Source organism: Pyrgilauda ruficollis, unplaced genomic scaffold (assembly GCF_017590135.1).
Source record: "Pyrgilauda ruficollis isolate IOZ18807 unplaced genomic scaffold, ASM1759013v1 scaffold15, whole genome shotgun sequence".
In the NCBI taxonomy this organism is placed as follows: Eukaryota; Metazoa; Chordata; class Aves; order Passeriformes; family Passeridae; genus Pyrgilauda; species Pyrgilauda ruficollis.
Genome location: NW_024513654.1, coordinates 7,815,802 through 7,830,892, shown reverse-complemented (window position 1 = coordinate 7,830,892; position 15,091 = coordinate 7,815,802). Strand labels below are relative to the sequence as shown.

The 15,091-nt window shown below is 47.4% G+C and overlaps 1 protein-coding gene across 3 annotated transcripts in view; it reads right to left on the bottom strand.

Annotated features, from left to right (window-relative positions):
* Positions 1-15,091, bottom strand: part of AFAP1L2 (actin filament associated protein 1 like 2) — a 64,827-nt gene that overhangs the window by 18,519 nt on the left and 31,217 nt on the right. For all 3 annotated transcript variants that reach the window (XM_041461286.1, XM_041461288.1, XM_041461287.1), the window contains exons 2-4: positions 6,131-6,259; positions 5,527-5,604; positions 2,321-2,412 (exon numbers count right to left, since the gene is read on the bottom strand). In XM_041461286.1, coding sequence (XP_041317220.1) covers positions 2,321-2,412; positions 5,527-5,604; positions 6,131-6,259 — 299 coding nt within the window. The remainder of the gene's footprint in view (positions 1-2,320; positions 2,413-5,526; positions 5,605-6,130; positions 6,260-15,091) is intronic.

Sequence of the window (15,091 nt, the reverse complement as noted above, 5' to 3'; positions counted from 1 at the left end):
GTTTTTTTAACACCATCCCACAACTGTCAGGGAAGGCGCTGCTCTGTTTTGTTTCCTACAGACAGTGAAAGCCTACAGGGTGCACCTTGGTTGACCAGAAGGTATTTGTTTTGTCTCCTCTTTCCCCAGGGGTGTGGAGTGGTTTACTCTCTAACTTCAGTCAAAGGTTATTTAACCACACTGGCCCTTGCAGAACATTTGCCTGTTGCATTATGGCACAAGGAGCATGCAAATATCACCACCCTGGCTGTTTGCATCCGTACCACAGGACCTTCCCTGCGGACGGCTGAGGGAACAGGCAGAGCCACCACAGCTGCAGCACAGGAGAGGTCACCAAGGCCTGCAGAACTCATTGTTTAAAGGCTGCTTTGGGACAAATCCAAGGGAATCAGTGGGATCCAGGTGGGCCATCCCTGCTGAGTTGCCCAGTGACTTCTGGTGTCTGTGGGTGCCACAGACTATTGGCTGTGCAGAGCTTTATCACCACCTTTCTTCCACGCCTCAAAAGGCAAGTGTAGAGCAACACCACAGGATATCTGAGCGCCACCAAACCACAGAAAAATCTGCAGAGCAAAAACAGATCTAATCTGAATTCCTCTCCTAACCTCTCAGTTTCTGTGCAAGGAGTTGTGTTCCACCCTCCCCTGCCCAGGTGGCTGTGGCTCCCGCCTGCACTGGGAGCTGCAAATGCAGACAGGGAAGATCCATTTCCCTCTAACAGCAAATTCCACTCATTAAAGCTCTCCCCAGCCCTGTTCCCTGAAGGACACTCTGATATCTTTGCTGCCAAAGCTCACTGACACTCTGATGCTCACAGTGATGAGGTGTTTGACTGCTGCATCCAAGGGAGGTTGACTCCAGTGCTAAGCAGCTAGGAGAAGGTAATTCCCAGCACAGGTCTGGCAGAGGACAGGTGTCCTTCTCAGCTAAAATCTAAGACTATTTTTTTATAATTCCCTTTTAACTTCCTGATTGCCCAGTCAGAAAGCTAGGCTGCACCAAGCTCAAGAGAAATGCCTTGGGGACACCTGGCTGCTGCTTCCCCAGTGGTGCCTTCATTCCACCTCCTGCCCACTGTGAAATACAGAGCTAAAGGGAGGTTCCTGCTCTGGCCACTGCTCCCAGCCACTCCAGCTCCAGCCATCTGTGTGGGCAGAGCCCTCTGGGGCTGGAGCAGCTCCCAGCAGGCAATCACACTGCATCCAAGGGTTTGTCAGCTGCATCCCATCCTACCCCTTGTTTTCCCAGCTCCTCCAGCTGAGCCACACAGATCCCTGGGCAAAAATCCTGGGGCCTCACCCTGCATCCTCCTTCCTGGGAAAAGAACAGATCTTCCTTTGTGGCTGATGGATGCACCACCCCATCCTCCTCTGTGCCTCCTCCTCCTCCTCCCCATGCATGCTCCCTGCCCTCCTTTCCTTTCACATCCTGAAATCCCAGCTAACAGCAATTCCCACATTGCACCAACTACCAAACAGCAACATTCAGGGGCTCGAGGATGACCTGTGTCTAGGACAGCTGGGCTGGCTCCTGGCACAGAGACAACAGCCCACTGAGAGCTGATGGTGTTTAACTGACTTAGAGCTGCCCTACAGAAAAACCTGCAGAGCCAGCAACTCCTCCTCACAGACCTGTGGGCTGCACAACCAGAACAACAGCAGCACCCAGTGCACAGACAACACCAGGTGCTCCAGCTGTGAGCAAACCTCTGGCAATGGCCAAACTGAGAAAGGCTCTGGCAGCAAGGGAGGGAGGTCCTGGTACAGCCCAGGGAGCTCCCCACCACCCTGAGGGCAGCTGAGGGATTCCTGACTTTTCTAAGATCATGTCAGCAGCCCAGGCACAGCTGATTTACAATCCAGGAGAGATTTCCAAAGCAACAGCTGAGAGTCATCACCACCTCTGTTTCTTTGAAAACCTCTCTTCTCCTTCCTTGAGCCTGGAGTGCCATGCAATGGGTGTGGGTCTCCCTGGAAGGGGGCACAGCCCAATTTGCAGATTCATGGGGAGCTCCCACAGCTGCCTGCTCCACCTGTGCACAAGCCTTGGGAACCACAGGGGCTCCTGAGTGTCCAGCCAGCTCAGGCCACCATCCAACCACATACTGGTCTTTGTAAACACGAAATATGCAGCTGGAAATGCCTAGTTCAATGTTTTGTTATTATTTTTAAAATAGAGCTCCCCAGGACTCTTTGCCTCACTAACATACACAGGCAGAGGTGTTCCACCCAGCCATGCTGCACAGGACCTGACAACAGCAAAGCCTCAAGGGGTTCAAAGCCCCAGGCTGAGGCAGTGAAAAGCAAAGGGTGTGAGATACCTTTGGAGGAGGGAGGTCTGGCAGGCTCTTCTGAGGAGGTGACAAATGCAGTCCTGAGTCTCCATTGGTCAGGGAGTTCTTCCGATCCAGCACTGCAAGGCAGAAACAATTTCACACATGACATGTGGCCTCTCCCAGCAGAGCACTTGCTACCCTGGGCTGTGCTGGAGCAGCAGGATGCTATTTCAGTGGGGAGCAGAGTGACAATTACAGGCAGGGCTGCAGGGCCACCATGTCATTTCAGGCCATAGCCAGGAACGTGGCAACGGGAGACCCGCAAAAGAGCTGACCTCTGTTTTTAGGGCATGTTTTTCCTTCTGGAGGGAAAACTGTGAAGGCCAGACCCACTGCTGAGACTTTAAAGGGTGAAGGGAGAAGCAGCAGCAGACAGACACCACACTGTTTGGAAGTCCATGGCAGTTTAGTCCTTGGTAGCTCTGATCCCTGCAAACAGACAGGTTGGTGACTGTGCTCCTCTGCTACCCTTCCCCAAAAATGGGGCCAGCACCACCCTGCTCCCAGGGCAAACTGCAAAGGTGGCTGCTTTAAGTGCAGAGTGGCTTATCACAGCCAGCCCTGATCAGTAGCGTGATCACTGCTCAAGGGAGCTGCTCTTGAAGCAGCCCAGGCCAAACACGTGGCACGTGGCAGCAGAACTGCTCCAGGTGATCCGTGTCTGCCTCTGGAAAGTCACATTTTCCAAGCAGCTGCATGCAGAGTGATTTAGTATCTGGAGGGTACATTGAAGGCTCAGAAAACTTGTGTTCAGTCCCCCTTCTCCTACCACAGAACTCCTGGGTGGCCTCAGTGAGTGCCCAAATCCCATGGCCTCTGAGACAGTGCAATGATGGATTTACCCCTTCCTTCTCCAGCTACTCACACCAGCACCACAAATCACAGACTGTTTCCCTGCTAGGACGGGAGGGAGGGAATGTTTTTCCCTAGACAAGCATTAACATTTTGCAGGTGTCCTCTGATAAAGATGCCTCTCTAAAACCTGCAGTTTGAAGAGGACTTGGAAGGAGGAAGGAAAAAGAAAAACCATCCAAAATCCTGCTGAAATTCAAATCTGTACTAGCTATTACTTATCTGTGCTCTCTGTTCCTTGTAAAAGTGAATATCATCTGGCATTTGGGCTAAGAGGATCCCAGTGGCCACACCAGGAGCCCTTCACATCAGTCCCACCTCCCAAAGTCCTGCCCCTTTGTGCTGACTTCCAGAAGGAGATGGCATTTGGCTCACTGAAGAGCCCTGTGGACTTGCAGGGTACAGACCTGCTGCATCTCTCAGGTAAACGAGATCCAGTCAATGATGGTGCCTTCATCACCCAGCGCAGGGAATTCAATTACTGGGCCACAGGAAGGCATCTCAAAAGCTGTGTCTGTTCTGCTTAAATTCTTACCACTGGAATTTTAAGTAGAAAAAGGGGCAGGGAATTACGTTTTTGTGCAGAAATTGCATATTTTAAAGTTTGGAGGGGTGACTTTTAGAGCTGATGGACTTTGGAAAGCATTTCACCCTGTGCTGCTGGAGCACAGCTGCTGTGGGGAACAAGCTTTGCAGAGCAAGAGAGGTCCTGTCAGCTCAGGCACAGAAGTGTGGTCTCCAGTCCCGTTACAGGCATGGAATTGCAGTAGATAAAAGGGACAGAGGGAGTTGTGTGATCACTGCAAGATCAATATCACACCAGTGGGCACTTGGGCCCCCTCCATCCACTCAACCTGAAGTGCAGGCACCTCTCCATCCAGTCACAGGGGCAGGATCAGGGCTCTACACCCAGCTCCAGCTGTAGCTAAGACCCCACACATGTCTCACTGACTTCAGCACTTCCAAATAACTCAGAAGTTTTACTTGGAATAGGGAAATTGTTGAAAACAGAAAGAGAGAAGTGCCAGGTCCCACAGGGAGTGACTGAGTGGGCAGGGTCGTGTCCTTGATAGGGAAAAGTCTGAAACAAAAGAAGCACCTCTAAAAATAAATTGTCTGAAATTTTCCCTGTGTTTGAGCATGGTGGGTCAGTGCAAACTTGGCTTTATCCACCCAAATGAGAACTTATATAAAGAGAAGTTTCTGTTGCTGTTCAGCTGCTGGGAGGCTGTGTGATCCTATTATAGAGCATTACATCATCACCCAGAGGGCCCTGCCTGGAGGTCACACTGGGGCTGCACGTGTAATCTGGGAGGACATCCTGTCTTCAGAGGCATTTGAAGTTAGCCCAAGTTTGGCTGCAGGTAGTTTAAAGAACAAATCAAACCAAATAAACAAAAAAAAAAAAAAACAAAAAAAAAAAAAAAAAAAAAAAACCAAAAAAAAAAAAAAAAAAAAAAAACAAACAACAAAAAAAAAAAACCCAAAAAACAAAAAACCAAAACCACAACCACCACAGAGAAATAAAACCAAAACAAACAACTGTGGAAGTGGAACAATCCCAACTACTGCAGGACCAGCACATCAGCAGCAGGCTGCACTGATGAGTCCTTGCCTCATCCCTCTGCACTGGAAACTCTGGGGTAGGATCAGCCCCTGAGTAGGTGTGCATTTAAAAAATGTGTGTCACTAATACTCTCACTCCATGCAATTATCAGCAACCTCTTTCACGGTGAACTTCAAAGAGGAAGAACGTTTTTAGACAATTACGTTCTTTGCCGTGTTACAAATTCAAAACGTGGGAAAACTAAATTGGAAATGAGGAAATGGAATGGAAGTTTCACCTAGGTTTGATTTCTCAGCCTTTACTCTGCAGAGCTCTCACATCCCTGGGAGATGAAGGAGTTCTGCCCCTGCAGATGGTGAGGGCTGAGCCCTGCGAACTCGCCTCGCAGGGCTGTGACTGCACAGACCCTCTGGGCCAGGGCAGAGCAACACAGCAAACAAGAAATGCACTTTCAAGGTCTCAAAGATGCAAAAAGTGGCTTGTTTTGTGGCCAAAGAAAGCATGAAGGCTTCCTTGAATATTTCAGGCACTGGAGCTTCAAGCCTTAGAAGGCAACATTTTTATCCCAAAATAAAGACCTCCAAAGTGCTACTTCCAGGAATAACCTCGCAGTGTTGGCAAGGACCACTATTTCCAAGGGAATGTTATGAAAATGGCCCTTCCACAACCAGCAGCTGCTTCAGCCCTCAGAGCTGCCAGAGCAAGGCTCTAACCTTGTGTGCCTTCATCATCCCCTGAGACACGATGAAACCATTAATCTCCAGCTCCCTACCTTTGTCTTGTTTCTCTTGGTCACCCTGCTGTTTATGGACTGTCACTTTGTTCATATAAATGTACTCCTCATCACCACCTGCAAACAAAGGGAAAAGTGAACTCTTTACCCACACGCTGCTTTCACACCGCTAAGTTTTTCCACAAAGGCAGATGTAAAAAGTGTCTCTGCTGAGCACATTTGGAGAGAGCATGTTGGTCGAAGCAATGTGCAGGAAAAACCCCAAGCAATAATAAAAAGCAGAAAAATTAAGTGCTTTATGGTCAGGAAATTCCGTAAGTTAAAATTTCTACTTAAACATTAACTTGGCCAAACAGTACATCCTGTGTATCTTACAAAGTGGATTAAATAAACTTAAGGTTTAATAAGGAAAACAGAAAGGATCAGGAATCTTGGGAATCCTTTGCTTGTAAAGCTGGACACATAACTATAGTAATTTTACATAAACAATTAGAGGTCACTGCAAAAATAAACTCAGTTTCATTTTCTCCTTCTAATTTTCCTGTCTCCCATTCCCACCAGCAGCCATAAAATGTTGCTTCAAGACCCAGTAGCAATTCCCATGACAGCCCACAATCCCATCCTTGGTTTTCCTCATCTGTACCACTGGACTTGGTGTAGACTTTCAGAAGGTCAGAGAGGAAGCTCTTCTTCACCACAGCTGTGCTGCTCAAGTTCTCCTTGTCCAGTATCCTCAGAAAATCTTCAAGTTCTGTGAGCAGCTGCTCGAGAGCTACAACAGAAACAGAGACAACTGTTCGCAAAGCAGCTGGCTGGTGTGTCAAAAGAGGACATATGTTAATTCCATGATTTCCAAAATACTTTGCTTTTTTTTGCCCAGGAACAGTTCATTTTTAATTTTCCAGCTTGAACCCTGCCTCTAGCTTTGGAAAGGAAGTGGGTCTCAAACCAAAAAATCTCCAACTTCCCTTAGTCTGTTCATACATCAGTGAAATCCCATGTAAATACCTATTCTTCTTCCATTAGGACTTCTTGCTCAAGCAAAAACAACCTGAAGAGATTTTGAGCATTAGGGCTGAGATTACACGAAAGCAGGTTGCAAGGTCTTGATACATGCACCTTGAATCCTGCAAAATATCATTCAAACCTCATTTGGCTTGGGACCTACCAAAAATCCTGCTTTTTACTTCTTCTTTCTAAACCTCCTCCATATCTGGGAGAGATGGGGAGTCTGGTGTAGCACGAGGCGTCCTTGCCCATGGTAAGGAAGTTGGAACTAGATGATCTCTAAGGTCCCCTCCAACACAAACCACTCAACAATTTTATGTTTAATTCCACTATTATTTCTCTGTCTGTATTATTTTGAAAATGTCTATGTGTGTATTCCAAAAAGAAAAGAAAAAAAAAATCCCCACCTCCTCACATACATAAATCACAATCCAGGAACTTCTCAAGCCGCCTTGCTTGGGCAGTGACCACAGACCCACTGTATCACGTGAAACTGAAGACACAAGACTCAGCAGCATCTCTCAGAGGCTCAGGAAGCCCTGCTGTACCCAAGACATCCCTGCACACCCAAAAGCAAGCAGCTGGGACACGGCACTGCCCAGCTGAGCCAGGCTAATGGGTTTGTTTTCCTCCTGAGGAGGTGCTGCACAGCCCTGCCACCAACAAATCACTGCTCTGACAGGGCTCACGCTGAAGCAACACACTCTTAATTGTTTGCTTTTGTTCACACCAGAGTTTATCGTGGGCTAATTAGCAGCAGGGGCAGGAGGAGGAAATAACAGAGTATTATGAGGAGAGAGGAAGCGCTGTGCAAGAATTACAGTATGTGGGGAAACGTGCCAAACCCAGCTGGGACTGTTCCTCCCCTTTGGAGGCTCCCCTGCTGCCCCTCTCCAAGGCTCCCTGGTGCTGAGGAGCTGCAGAGATGGGCAGTGAAGCCTGGCTTTGCCACCACCACCCTGCAAGCCAGGCAGTGACTCCTGAGCACTCCCCCAGGGAGCTAAGGGATAACTTGAGAGGGGCAATGATCCCTTCCTTGTACTTACAGCATTCCCACACTGCTGATCCCATGGTACCCTGTGAGTGACAGCTCACACCCATGAACTAGGAAAGTGTTAGCACTTTGGATTCATAATACAAAGCATCTGAGCAGTTCTAGTTAAAGAGCTACCATATTTAAGGTCACAAAGAACACTTTTTTAAAGGCAAGAGAAAGCCATCACCTTCCTACTCACCTATCTTTAGCCACCAGGCAACCTTCCTGGGGTAAATGCATGTTAGAAGATTGCTAAATAAATTACACTGTAAAGGTTTATGTTGCTAGCCATTAATTGGAAAAACTTGCTACTGCTCTCAAACTGAATTAATCTTCACCAGACTGACTGTCAAACAGCTTGATGACTCCAGATCAATCAATAACAGCTCCAGAGGAACCAATCAACTTGTAGTTATTCACACTTCATTCTATACCCTCTACACATTACCCTCTACCCGCTACAATTAATTCCCTTCTGGTATGATTTAGGACCAGCAGGGAATAGAAAACACCTGCATCATGCTGTGTTAACTCAAAGGTCTTTGCTAGCTTCTGTTCTGCCCAGAGAAAACAAGAATCACCTCAAGAAACAAGCTGTGAGAAAACAGGTAGCGTTTGCTGATAATCCTGCTGGATGCCAATAAGCAATGAATGGTGTCAAACCTACTCACTACTGCCTTCAGTAAAGCTTCACTAAAGCTTCAGAGACCCTGTTTCTTCCAAGTTTAAGGAAACTCCCCATGGTAAATCACGGCCTTGCTATTCAGTGGCCCACTTCAGAAAATTCAAATTGAGGTCAGGTCCTGCTGCTCAAGCCAGCTGCACAGGACATCCATGTGTCAGGGATGATACCAGAAACAGCACCAAGGACACCTAACCTCAATCTGAAGCTTCAGAAGCAGCTGCCCACTGTCACAACAGCGGGTTTGCAGGGAAGGGGGTACAATTCCCATTCCCTCCTCCACCCCCAGACTGCAGAAAATGACTTTATTCTTCTCCCAGGCATGCACAGCTAGCACACACTCAGGGCTGAGCCCTTATGAATAGCAGAGCCCATACAGTAGGTTACATTTTCCAGCCCACCAAAGCTGAACTCAGGCTTCCAGTGACTCAAAGCAGCTCATTTAGGATGTGATCCTGGGGCCACAGAGGTCAGTGGAAAGACTCTGTCAGACCTCAATGGATTCAGACTTCAGGGCCTCAAGAGAGGTTAATTTTGTTCTTCAGCAAAAAGCAGTATATAATCCATCTGCTCCTATGCAAGTATCTCTCTGACCTCAGCTGGACATTCCCAATCCAAACCTGATACCTGCAAAAAAACCCCAAAAACTCCAGTGACCATTCAGTCTCTCCTATCAGAGGGAGAACAAGCTCGTACTTATCAGAGACTGATGAGCATGACAAGTAAAATGAATGAATACGAAGAGGGTCTGTAAGATCCTCTGTGCTTGCCACTATCACAGCAGGTCCCAGCAGTAAAAACAATTGAGAATCCTTGTACAAGAAACCATCTCAGGATTCTGAGTGCTGGAAGTCACTGCTTAATCTTAGCTAAAAACCTATCATGCTATGCTGGTGATGTGTGGATGCACCACGCTCATGGTAACACCAGGTTGGTGGCTTTTCAAAGCAGCCTGAAAACAAATGGTTCTCCCTCCAAGCTGCATAGTTTTGCTCTCCTTATCTTAGTTTAGTTTAGAAATGAGAGCACATAAAGAGATGGTGCTGGCTCTGCAGGGCAATAGTGACAAATCCAAGGAACTTACTTGCAAAATTGTATGGCTGTGAGCAGCAGGATGAGAGACCAGAAGCAGACAGAAGCCTAAGTCATAAGGCAAAGAAATTCTCAGATGCTTTTCTGAAACTTTTTTTCCACTGCTATGTTGCTCTTCTCAGGTCTCATAGCACTTCTTTGTGACTTAAATAATATTTCTGGCACCACCTCAAACAAAGAGCTTCACAGATCTCACAAAAATTCAGCCTCCTTCACAGAAAACAGGGATTACCTCTAAGGTTTAGATTGTCAGAAAAATTAAGAGGCTTGGCCAAGGTCACTGTGAATACCTGCACTGAATCCAGTCCCCTCAAGCACCAGGATATGACCTGCTCCAGTTCCCTACAAAGCGTGGCCACAGACCTGGGGTACCATCAGAAATCACAGCACAGCTCATGCCATGTTCTTCTCCATGGCAACAGACATCAGTAACTGGATAAAACCAGTAGGAATTTCTCAACACATGATGGAGAGAGTTATAGGAGCATCACAGCCAATGGGAAACTGGAGTTTTTTGCATCTGCAGTGAGTGGATGATCATTACTGAAAGGAAAGCACTTTGAAATACATAGAAATATCATATCTTTACTGATGTAATGAGGACTTTCAGGGTGGGGGTTACAGTCAGAATTACCAGCTCCTTCTTCTTGCATGCACTTAACTGGATGATGAGATATGTTCTCCCTTCTTTTGCTCCAAGACAATGCAACCCATTTTGCAGAAACTCCTGGGCTGCCCCTGACTACCACAGCTCTCTCAGTTTGAAGGCTGCAACTCTGGCCGCAGCAATAAGCAAAGAGATGCTTTGAACACGACTGATCTGTTCCAGCAGCAATTCAGTGGCAGCAGGACAGCACTGAAAAGGGCTTCTTTTGGCAAGAGCCTGTGTCTTTCTTTGCAGACTGAAAGTCTCTTACATTGCAGCAGTGTCTATCCTAGCTCATGAGAATCTAGAGCCAAAAATGAAACAGCTTGCAAAGCCCTCATTGAGGAAGCACATTCCTTGCAAAAGAGCTGCCAATTTTGCCTGACACCAAGGTCACTGAAAGGTAAATGACCATTAAACTAGATTATAAAACCCATTCCTACCAATAACCACTGATCTCTGTCATTGTGCTACAATAACAACCTAAGTCTACATCTAATTACTTCATGTCTTGGCCTTATGAGGAAATGGGAAGACAGGCTCTGAATGAACTTTCATTCAAGTGTTTCAGTAACCACTGGGCAGGATTGTATTAGACCTTTTAATCTAAATTCAATTACTTATTTTATCAAGGTAGAGGGGCCCCAGCCACCGGACAAAGAACTGTAATGAGATATATACTAAAAGACAAACTCTTTCCTCTGCTGAGATGAGAGGTGAAAGATAAGGAGTATCATTTGCTAACAGGAAACTAAGGCACGGGGAGATTAAGTGATTGGTCCAAGGATATGGGCATATTCTTCAGCAGATCAGGAATATAAACTAGCTTTCCCACATCCCAGCCTGAGGATTGTGTTTCCAACTCCCCATCCATGGATCCCAAAGTGCTGAGAGATACTCCACCCTCCTGCCCAAAGCAGAGTCTGGGTTTGGTACTTTTGGCTTCGCCCTTCCCTCCTAGAGGAGCTAGGCTAAGCTGCAGACAAACAACTCCATTCGGGCACCAATACCTGCAGCCTGTGCCATGCCAAGCTTCCTGCTTCAAAAATCTTGGAAACTCCAGGGACAGTAGAACTGGTAACAGCATTGTGAACCACAAAACCACAGCATTGTGAACCACGAAAAAGCCAGCTCTAGGAGCAGAGGGGCTCCTGAGGAGTACCCTGAGGTACCTGCCCACACCCAGACTGCCTCCACCATGCACTACATCCCATGGCAACCTTTCAGCCCCCACTTCCCACTGCCCAGCCCTGGCTGGCAGCACTGGGATTCCCCAGGGGCTGCTTTGGCAGACAGCAGTTCCTTTCTAGCCCTGCTTTCTTTTTTCCTTTGCTGCATAAAATGAATAGGGCAGCTGAGGAGCGTGCAGGGAGGACAGGCAGGCACAGAGGCAGCATTCAGGCTGCTGAATAGCAAGTGCTGTCAGAAGAGCAGGAGGACCCAGCCCAGGCCTCCCTGGCTAATTTGGAGTCTTACAGTAACAGTTGGGCTTTGCAAGAGGGAAAAGTCACCCACGGTTACAGCTAGAGAAGGCCATTCTCCCCAGCTGTGAGGAAAGGCAGATGTGTGGATGGTGACAGCTGTAACAGCTGGATGACCCCTACACTGGGCCACCTTCCAGAAGAGCAAAGCAGATCCTTCCTCAGACAAACCAACCCTCCTCTCCCTGCTGGCCGCAGGGCCGTGCAGAGGAGCAGTGAAGAAAAGAGAACAGCAATGCTTTGGCTCCTCTGCAGTGGATGCAGCTCCTCTGCCCTGCTCCAGGTGCTGCTGCCTTTGGCAATGCAGTGCAGGGAAGGACAGGTGGCAGATGGTTCATCCAAGTACACTGACAAGCAGCAACATCTCTGATGAATCCCGGAAAGCTGCTTCTCTGGAAAGCACCCCATCCCACTGAAACTCCACCAGCATTCACCCAGGGTGATGAGCAGAATAAACCAGGTACTCACACTGAGTGAGACCAGGCTTACCACCTTGGTTTTGACCATCAGAAAAAATTATTTTCTTCTCACACTTGCACCTGTAATGACTGGCTAGCCTTCCATGTTCTTGCTTTTCATGGGAAGAGAATAAAAAAGTCCAGCCCACTGTTGTCCAGTTGAAAAGGGTTTTTTTTTTTTACCCACAGAAAAAAATTATGAATATATAAGTAATTGTAGAAAAAAGAAATCTCCCCACAGCAAAATGAGAAGTGCTGTGTTTTTTAAAGGAAAACCCACAAAAACCCCTCTAAGCTTCTGGCAAACAATGAACTTTCTCATTGGAGAATCACTGCTAGATTAAACAAAACAAAAGGCGAAATTCATAATCCTGAGACAAGCTAAAATCCCTCAAAATAAGAAAGCTGCAAAACTGGAGAACTCCCCTCAGAGTATTCCTAATAAGCCAGACAAGTGTCAGACAGCTATGACCACTGTCACAAAGCTGTCTGATTTTTAGACACAATGAGTGCTCACAGGGAAAAAAGAAAGAAAAAAAAACCCCACCCAGACTGGTCTATTAATGTACCTAAAATCCAGCACCGCTTGGATTCACACTCTCCTTGGGAGCACTAGGCTGGTCTTTGTTGCAAAGTATGATTCATGGAAGGACAGAGGCAAACAATGTGTTTGGCTGGCTGTGGGCTGTGAACTGCACAGATGAACCCCAGCAGCTCTGCGTGGGCTGCTCTGGAAGTTCGAACAAGACTTGTATTGAGCAGTGGCAGCTCTAACCCAGGAACTCTGAACTTTAACAGAACGGCGGCAGAAAATGCACACAAAGCTTTTTTCAGTTAGCTGAGCAAACAACAGACTCCTCTTCCCTCCACTGGAAGGTGGGAAACGGCATCCAAGAAAAATTAAGGAAAAAAAAAAAAGAAGGAAGAGAGAAGAGAAGCAAAACATGAAAATTACCATGTCACACAGAGATTTTACTGAGCACTCCTACATTTTAGTGCCATATTGATCTATCATATCATAGAAAAGTTTGGGTGGGAAGGGACCTTAAAGATCATCTGGTATGCAATGGAGGGTGTATGTTTGACACTTCACAGGCAACATAGTGATGTGTTTCTTTGCAAAGGGTCTCAGCCTTTCCATGACAGAGCAACTGGTGAGTCACTGGATGTCCCCCACTGCCAAACAAATTTGTTGGATGACATCCGAGAGAAGCTGGCACCTCTTCCTTTGGAGCAGGCCATATTAGCAGACTGCCCATCAAACTCACAAGATCCCCAAAGCTGTGCTAGGCTACAAACTGCAGGTCTGTGCTCAGTGATGCTCATAGCCCCAGCAGATGGGAACATACCACAGAGCGCCATGGAAAGCCATGCTGGGACCTGGGGTGGATCAGACAAGTGCCACATCCTCGCTGCGCAGGGCACCAGGTCACACACAAGTTGTGTAACACAGTAACTCCTGCTGGAACAGAACCCAGCTAGGAAAACAGAAAGGAAGCAGCTAAAGAAATACCAGTGCAGTAGTCAAGAGGGTAAGTAACGATCCATCCAAATTAAGATGTCAATTAAAAAAAGTTGGACCAAGTCAGGCAGGGCAGGACATTAAAGACAACACTGTTTTTAAGGTAAATATCCCCAGGAGCAGGGCCTGGTGGGCTCCTTTCCCAGTGGGGAAAAAAACAATCCCAACAAGTTTTACAAAGCAGAAATCACGTCTGCTGCCAAGCCCCAGAGCTGAATCCTAGACAGAGACCCCATTTCCTATGAAGCTGCCCCCACTGATTCCCTTCTGTTCCCACAATCTTTTCTGCTGCTTTTGCCCCTTACTCCTTCAGTTTCCAGCTAAGACTGGTGGTTGGTTGGTTGGTTTGGGTTTTCTCTGCCTTGTGAAGGGTTGCTCTCCTCTCCATCACTCCATGGGAATGACTTCACTGGAGGGGTTGGTGACCATCTGACCTGCAGCTCAAAGCACATCTGCTGTTTGCTGGCTACTGCCATGCACAGCTGTGCCCAGGAAGGGACTACCAAGAAGTGGCTGATCAAATGGAACAGCTGCCTTCAAGAAAAAGAAACACAAAAAAAAAAAACCACTCAACCAAATGTCACAAACACTGCTGCTGCAACCTTGTGCAAGAAGGCATCCCACAGCTGCCTTGCTTTCCCCTGCCTTCATGCAGCCTTTTTTCCATGAGTGGGGCAATGTGCTCCCTGGACCTCACCTCAGCTCTTTGCCAAGGCTCCTGGAGCACAGTTTTAGTCAAAATGCTGTGGCAAACTTTGCCTCATCCCTGCTCATCACTCTGCAGGGGAAAGCACATTTCCATCCCTGTCCACATTACAGAGCAGCAGCAGAATAGAGGCACACAACAGTCCCCAGTGCCTGCCGAGCCCACAGCCACAGGATCTCTCTCCCATGGAAAAAGGAAGCCTGGCATACCTCATTCCCAAAACAGAGAGTGAGAAAGGCAAGATCCTGGAGAGATTAACTCTCACAGCGATGGTGAACAACAGCCCTGGAACAACACACAATTTGTGCCACTTCAATACAAATAAAGGAGGTTAACTGCCAAATATATTTTGAGATGGATTTCTCTCTCCCAGGCAAGACACAAATTAAAGGAAGCTGCCAGATACACATAGGGTTGTGCTGTTTTTAAGAGAGGACAAGCACACACACACACACATGCACACACCCTCCTAAGGCCTCATATCAAAGCATTTTCCCACCATTCTCTGTTGATTTAATGGCATCATTTCTCCAATGAACAATAGGAACACAGCAGAAGGGGAAAGCAATTATGTTTGAGAAAGCAAAAGCAAGAGCTCTGGGGTCAGAGAGAAAGACAGACACACAGCCCTGGAGTCCCAGACTTTCCTTGCTGTTTCCTCTGCAGAAAGGGCTTTTCAAGCCACACTGCCCACAGGAGCCAGGGCTGGGCCTCTGTGCCTGCCTCTGAAAAGCAGAATGACCACACCAGGCTATCGCATTACTGCAGGGGCAGAACAGGTTTTTTAAGTATCCTGAGTGTATCAGGGTAGGCTGGCAGAGCCTACAGCAACATCATTATTGATTGCTAGATTTCTTTCTAAATAATCTTGCTCAATCCCTTGTCCAGCATGCAGTCCTTATCCATCCTTCTCAAGTAATCTGGAAGCCTAAACTCCAAGAGGGAGGATCATGCAGCTGAGTCACTGAGCAGT